The following is an 8,260-nucleotide window of genomic DNA, read 5'->3' as shown; positions in this document are numbered from 1 at the left end:
TATAAACCCTGTCATTACTGTACTGCAGGGAGAAGTCTCGCCCTTTCCTGCACGGTTAGAGGATGCAGCTGCAACACACACACACACACACACACACACACACACACACACACACACACACACACACACACACACACACACACACACACACACACACACACATATATTTTTATATATATAAAAAATACACACACACATAGCACAGTGTATTCATACCCCAGACAGCCACATGACCTGACTCTGCAATATTTAGATTAGCAGCATCAGTGTAATAAGAAGAGTAATGTGTGTGTACAGTGTGTGTCTGCTCCTTTAACAGTCTTTTCTTCTTCTGCCATGTTGGCTAATAAGAGTTAGCATTTTCTGTCACTTACACTACAGATGTTTGTAGTTTATATGCCCTCTGTGTTCATTAATGCCACAGGGAAATCTTAGGTGACAAACTGAAGGTGTGGAGAAGTCAGGGAGGGTCTAATAAAAACACAACGCTGAGTTGCATTATGGGAAGTGTAGGATCCAGCATTCATGGAGCTTCACCATGTTATGGTACAACTGGCTTTTGAATAAACTGTGTGAATTTATAGCCACTGAGCTAACAAGCATGCTAATGCTTAGTTAGCAATGCTTCAGACCTTTTTCCCCACTTCAGCAACTTTTAATTGAATGAAAAAGTGCATAATTGTGAATAAAACACCAGCAAGAGTAAACAGAACAATATAGAGAAAACTGTGACTAGCATTTTAGCTTGGCCTGGCTGTGTCATGGATGTATTATAAGAGCTGGAGAGGGCGCTGCCGCTTAGCCTTACAGCCAATTTCTCCCAGTGGTCACTTGCAGTATTGCAGCAGAAACTGTGTAAAAGAGATGTCGGTAAAACTGTTAACACAAAAACACCTGTGACGTCATCACAATGTAAAGTCTTTGGACTGACCGGGAACTAGCGAGCGAGCCTAGCAGAACACAGAACAAAATGCAGAAACTACAAACTTATTTTGGCGTATGTGCAAACCAGGCAATTGTTGGTGGACCGAATAGGCGCCATTTTTGGTCCACTATCCACTTCCTATTATACATCCATGAGCTGGCTAGCAGTTAAGAGCTTAGGTCACCAGCCAGTTAGCGTTTAGCTCACCAGGGAGTTAGCGGTTAGTTCACCAGGGAACTAGCAGTTAGCTCACCGGGGAGTTAGCGGTTAGCTCACCAGGGAGTTAGCAGTTAGCTCACCAGGGAGTTAGCAGTTAGCTCACCAGGGAGTTAGCAGTTAGCTCACCAGGGAGTTAGTTTATGGCTCACCAGGGAGTTAGTGTATAGCTCACCAGGGAGTTAGCGGTTAGCTCACTAGCCACAACAGTGGACCAGCCAGCCTTGTTAGTAGTAAATACAGTACATCACCAAGCTAATGAATATCACTTTTAATTTTGTGCGACCTCTACTTCAGACCCTGATTTGGTAATGATAGATAATTTACTGGGTTAACTAAAAAAAAAAAGTTAATCTATAAACATTTTCATGTTAAGCTCCTCTTACTAGTTTACTATCTTTACAGCTTTGCATCCTTTGTCGTTAACATACTAATTGATTAGCTGTTATACATTTCCACAAAATGGTCATCATCATTTATAGTTAATCAGTGTTGTGGTATGAAATGACAACATATGAAACATATGTCTCCTGAATTCCATCCCTTTTCCCTACCTCTTCCCTTCCTTCCTACCATCCCTCCCTCCCTACTCCCTCCTGTCTCTCTCCCTTCCTTCCTCCCCCCCTCGATCCTTCCTCTCTCTCCCTCCCTCCTTCCATCCTGCTGTGGTGTTGTCAGATGACAGAGGTCTGTGTTAATCAGTAGGCAGCAAACATTCTTGTGTTTCAGCTGCTCAGCCTCCACATTCCTCCACTGTGTTTGAGTGTTTGTACAGTACACGTCTTTGTACAACAAACTGAGGTCACACAGTCCTCCACACAGTTCACACTTCTCAAATGCTGACCTCTAGCACTTCAACAAGTCAATTATAACCACAGTTAACGTGTTAGCGTCCATCACTCCTGCTGTCATGGAAACAATTAAAACAGTTAGTAAGACTGATCTAGATGATCAGATCTGGATTTCATGCTCAAACTTCACTTGTATTGTTTGAAGTCACATGTTGAACACGTGTCAGGGAAAGTTGGCTCGTAAATAAAACAGATACTTTAATAAGATAGTATCACAACCTCCACACAACACACCAGTACAAATATAGTACTTCCTGTTTCCCTGCCTCACGTCTCATTAACTCAACCAAAACTCCTGGATTAATTAGGGAACTGGAGGTTCTCTGTCCTTACAATCAAATCTCTGTACTTTAAGAGAACTGAGTGACGTGAATAGGAGTCATAGAGTATAAAAACGATCAAGTTTTAAAAGCTAATATCAAGTGTTTGGTCAGATTTATCGTCTTATTATTAATTTTTTGATCAGATGTTTTTGTGTCTAAATCTGGAAATTTACATTACCAGCCAAAAGTTCCCTTTAGAAAGCATGTCCAAACTTTTTTGACTAGTAATGTAGGATTTTTGTTTAAATGTTTGTAGCAGATTCATGGATGGTAGCTTAACAGTGTAAACAGTGTAATTAAACTGAATTAGTGAGTAAAAACACTTTATAACACTCTGTGTTATAAAGTGAATTATACAGCAGTGAGTACAGCAGGTTCTGTTATTGTACTGATGGAGTCAGTAAAGCTGAATTTTACATTATTAGCTTGAATTTATCAAGTCAACATGGAAACTGCAGAGTCATATCGTGTTTGCATTTATATTAAATAGCAGAAGCAGAGTCGAGGTTTCACCTAGCCCTGTCACAATAATTATTGACTTATCGAACAATAACGTGATTATCAACATCATGTCTATATGGACTTATCATACGATACATGGACGTGACTTTGAACATTTTTTTGACCTCAGTATTTCACTTCACATTAGCAGCTAAGAGGCTATTCATGTCAAGCAAGTTTGCACGTCCTGAGTGGAGACTGCAGAAGAATTGAAGGTAAAGAACTCTGTCCCCAACCATAATGACAGTCTGCCCACTATCCAATCCCATTGATGGAGTTACTTAAGCTGATTTGTACATAATTATCTTAATTATCATCATGCATACTGGTGTCGAGTTTAAGTTCATATTAAATAGTAGAAGCAGGGTGGAGGTTTCTGGCCCCCCTCAGCGACTTCCAAGGTGCACAGAGAAGAGAAAACAGTCGAAAGGAGTCAATGCTCCAGCAGCACACGTAGTAGAAAACAACTTTATTGTTTCAGCTTGCAGCCTTCATCAGGGTCATCATCATGCTTTTTCTATTTTTGCTACACATTAAATTTACTGTAAATTTCCCCGCTGTGGGAATAATAAAGGAATGTCTTATCTTATTACAAACACTATATAAATAGAGGAGTTAAAAAGCAGAAAAAAATTTCAAAAAGGAAAAAAATAAAGTGTATATGTATCAGCCAAACGATGGATACATGGTCACGTGACTTCCGGCCAATCATTATCCCAGACAGACAGGGAGAGGCAAGGGGGACTTTCCAATAAGAGACATGGGTGGCTTAAATCTGTACTGCGCCCATTTATTATGACATATTTAACATTAATATTCATTTCAAATATGAGAAAATGAGAAAGCAGGCAGATTTGAAATAAATAATAAACGTATAAAACAGGGTGAATTAATGTAATTATAATAATGATAATAATAATAATGATGATAATACTAAAGGCCTGCTTCTATTATAAGCCTGGGTCTGAATAAAGGCCTCTAATTGCAGCATTGTTCTGCTATCTTTCCTCTTTTAAGAACTCAAAGGCCACACCCACCCCGTAACCCTGATGATGTCACTTCCTTTTTCTTAAAAGAGAGGAGAGGGAGAGTGTTGTTATTAACACAGGAAGCCCCACTCCTACTTCACGGGGTGTGGTGTATATATATGTGTGTGTGTGTGTGTGTGTGTGTGTGTATGTATGTGTGTGTGTACAGCATCAAGCCTTTTATCTCACAACTTCTCTTAATTTCATCTGTTTTAAACTAATGGAAACATAATAAAAGTGATCTTCAGAACTCATTGACAGGCCGTTTCATGCAGCTCACATATCCTGAGAAGCCATTTACTGCCAGCTTCTCTGCTGCTGCAAGTCCAAACAAGTTCACTGGAGGGAATTTGGCCTTAACCTCCCACATCAGCTCAGTTCACTCTGAAACATGCCAAAGATGAGTTATGGAAGAAACCTGCAGGGTAAGAGGTTGGAGCTGATTGGTTGCTGGTTTAAAGCCCCACTGTGACTGAATGTCTACTGCTGATGTGTAGCTATATTTTTATGTCTTGTGTCTATCAAGTTTTACATATTTATAAATGTGAGAGATGATTTGGAGAAAGAACAGAAAAGATGAAAGTATGTGGATTGATACCTGATCAGCTTAATTAAATCAATATCAGAGCTGATAACGACCCAATAGATGGTATAATTGCATTCTTAATAACATTAACTTCACTACTACGACTACTATCAGCAGTAGTAGTGTGTGTGTGTGTGTGTGTGTGTGTGTGTGTGTGTGTGCTGGGATAATGGGGTAAATGACCTCAGGCTCCTATTGTGTCACCTCATGTGGCATCATGTGTGAAGACATTTAAATGTAACATGACAGATGTGTGACTGTGAGATGGATGTGTCCTTAATGTGTCTCTTTTCCTGTGTGTGTCTAAGTGTGCGTGTGCTTCTGTGTGTGTGAGTGACTGTGTTGGTTTGTGTGTGTGTGTGTGTGTGTGTGTGTGTGTGTGTGTGTGTGTGTGTGTGTGTGTGAGTGATTGTGTTGATTTGTGTGTGTGTGTGTGTGTGTCTATCTAAGTTTGTGTGTGTGTGTGTTGGTTTGTGTGTGTGTGTGTGTGTGTCTAAGTGTGTGAGTGATTGTGTTGGTTTGTGTGTGTGTGTATTTCTGTGTCTGTGTGTGTTTCTGTGTGTGTGTCTGTGTGTGTGTGTGTATTTCTGTGTCTGTGTGTGTGTGTGTGTGTCTATTTCTGTGTCTGTGTGTGTGTGTGTGTGTGTGTGTGTGTCTAATGTTTTGCAGTGTTTCTCATTAAAATCACGGCCACTGTATTATTACAAAGAGACGTGATAGTACCGGACACACATACACGCACACACACTCACTGCCAGTAATACCAGTGTGTGTGTGTGTGTGTGTGTGTGTGTGTGTGTGTGCAGTCAGTAGTTGAGTCAGACCGCTGCTGTTGTGTTCTCTCAGAAGATGAAAGCAGGACTGACTGGCTCTTTTGTTTCTAAACTAAACTGTTTTAAATAGCACTTCCTGTGACTGAATGACCCATGATGCAACGCTGCCTGCGCTGCCGGTGCTCAGACACAGCTGTGATTGAGCGTTCACGTTTCAGTACTTCTCTTTCACTGACCTGCTAGTACAGTCAGAGCAGTGACAGTGGACTGAACCTCTATCAGGAGATGTAGCTTATCATAATGATCACATGGACTGATTTGGAGGGTTTTGAATTTGTGATGTTTTGTCAGGCAGTTATGAACCAAAATGAATTTGCTTTTGCTATAGCGCCCCCTGATGGTGGGTATGTATGTTATCCACATTTAACATCAGCTGTGATGTGAGAGGGACTATTTAGGACGTACAAATCTCATTCACTTTGTCCATAGATAATGTCACATGACTCACAGCTGGATTTCTTCTACAGCTCGGATCAGCTGATGATCAGTTAAATCATAAATTCTTACCAAGGGGTACCGGGGCCCTCTCTATCCGGGCCCCTCAGCTATGGAACTTGCTGCTAGAGTATCTTAGTCAAGCAGAATCAGTTTCATCACTTCTTAAAACTCTTTTATGAAAAGCCTTCTTATAGTTTTACTGACTGTATTCCTCATCCTTTTTATGTATTTAATTATATAATATATATCTCTATATCTCTATTTCATGGTTTCGTCTGTAGTAAAATATCTAAAAGATAGATCTAAAATCTAAAATATCTGCTTCTTTGATAAAAATGTTAAAGGTGCTTGAAAACAGCAGGTGATTGGGTTGCATTGAAGATGTATTTTGGCAGGTAACATCCAATCACAGAGCTTATATTAATGTCTGCTTGCACCTGAGGCTCATGGGTATTGTAGTATTGAGACCCATCGGACAGAAGGAAGAAATGAATACTCAGAAACCTGAAGGTTTGTTTAAAGTTGTATTAGAGAAGTTTGTGTTTCTATGACGATTTCATAAAACACTAATTTAACACTTCCTCTAACTTCACAACTATGTAACACCCTGAGGCCACAGAGCAGGTTTTAGTTATCTTTGGAGTTGTGCCAGTGTGGTGTTTCTCTCATTCCAGTCTTTAGGATAAGCTAAGCTAAACATGTACACACCTTTTTTTTTTATCCAACTCTAAATATTTCAACTAATGACGGTTTTTCTTGTGTTTTCTTTCATACTAATGTGCTGGTGATGTTGCTAAGCAGCAGTGTAAAACGTGTGAATGTGTGTATTTGATTGTGAGCACTGTGATGCGTATCAGCAGCAGGAAGTGTGAGCAGTATACAGGTGATTATAGGAAGATGCTGACTGCTGCAGTTCCTCATGTTTTCTGGGGACAGATCATCAACAGTGAAGCAGACTGAAATGAGATGATGCCGTGTCGGATATTTAATGGAACAGCGTGAATCTAAACACTCGATACAAAAAAAATCCAACACGGATGACTTTTCCATGATTGTTGCCTGCAGAGGAAATGAACTCTTGGTCCGTTCTCGCTCTGTTAAACAAAACAAATGTGTTTTCAGAAGCCTGAGCTCAAGCTCTCCAGAACAATGTGAAATCATTGGCTTGACATTTCTCGGCCTTATTTGGCTGCTGCTGATAATATTGTTGTTTCTGAGCTGCAGCAGGATGTGATGTCACTGATCTTGGCCTTGAGCGACTGACCCCTGCCCGTCTAAAACAACACTGACTCTGCCAACAGTTGCTCTTAAAACCAAAGTTTCTCTGCTGCTGTGACTGTGGTGCACTATGTGTTTTCATTAGTGCTTATTAATTAATTAACTAAATATCAATACGAACAAGTTTATTATACTATAAAAAAAAACTGTTTCTCCACTTACTCTTTACTTATAAACATACAGCTCAAGCAGACCCATCTCAGTTCAATTTTTCATATAGATCATTTTCTTGGTTTTGTCTCTGCAGATCTGTCAAAGAACCGGCTCGCCGATGTCCCCACAGAGGTCTGCCATCTGGTTGCCTTGGAGACACTAAACCTGTACCACAACTGCATTAGGACCATCCCAGACAACATGATCAGCCTGCAGTCACTCACTTCCTTAAACCTCAGGTACACACACACAGACACACACACAGACACACACACAGACACACACACACACACACACACACACACACACACACACACACACACACACACGCACACGTCTGTCTTTTTGTGTAAAGCAAAGGTTACCTCCTGCTCCAGTTCAGTAATGTTTGTTATTATAAATCAGTTTTCATCAGTTCAGAATGGAACAGTCTGTTAACAATATGAAAAAATGCACACTGACCAATCATACAGGCTCACATCCCACATGAATGATGACATCACTGTGATAAGTGGCTGTTTTGTGAGTGTGATCAGCTCCTCTGAGACAGTTCCAAACAGTGAGAGAGACTTTTTGTTTCTATTTTCTCTGTAATGTGCAGTATCCCAGTTCATTTTAGGGCACACCCATGATCCAAACACTAGGACTGTTCTAAATGCTTAAATGCTTTGTTGCCATGGTATTCAAACGGCAAAATCAGTTTTTTGAATATTTGATACGATGGAGGCAGCAGTTGAGAGCGAGTCATGGTGCAGATGCCTTCTCCTCCTCCCCACCCTGCTGGCCTTCTATTTTGTTGGTGTTTGTTGCATGGGACCGCTGCTGCTTCTTCTGGTGAGTCCCCACGTTCTCACCAACGTGTCCCTCAGCAGCTGCCCTGCTGGAAGGAGGAGGCCCCTGCACTGTGAGACTCGCCCCCTCCCGTTGCCTCTGTCATCTCTCTCTCTCTCTCTCTCTCTCTCTCTCTCTCTCTCTCTCTTTGGTCTCCTCACCCCTGTTTCCTCATCCCCCATCCCATAGCAAAGCTTCAAAAACATTCAAATCATTGCTGCCAAAGTTTCGAAGCCCAAAATAAGGTAGTCAGGACAGCCCTACCAAACACTACATATTGTTGCAGCTGTGAAATGT

The 8,260-nt window shown here is 40.9% G+C and overlaps 1 protein-coding gene across 2 annotated transcripts in view; it reads left to right on the top strand.

The window, feature by feature from the left end:
• lrch1 (leucine-rich repeats and calponin homology (CH) domain containing 1) overlaps positions 1 to 8,260 on the top strand; it is a 94,320-nt gene that overhangs the window by 30,965 nt on the left and 55,095 nt on the right. For both annotated transcript variants that reach the window (XM_062432385.1, XM_062432384.1), the window contains exon 2: positions 7,227 to 7,371. In XM_062432385.1, coding sequence (XP_062288369.1) covers positions 7,227 to 7,371 — 145 coding nt within the window. The remainder of the gene's footprint in view (positions 1 to 7,226; positions 7,372 to 8,260) is intronic.

Source organism: Scomber scombrus, chromosome 13 (genome assembly GCF_963691925.1).
Source record: "Scomber scombrus chromosome 13, fScoSco1.1, whole genome shotgun sequence".
In the NCBI taxonomy this organism is placed as follows: Eukaryota; Metazoa; Chordata; class Actinopteri; order Scombriformes; family Scombridae; genus Scomber; species Scomber scombrus.
The sequence above is the reverse complement of the archived record's forward strand: the minus strand, read 5'-3'. Positions and strand labels throughout refer to the sequence as shown.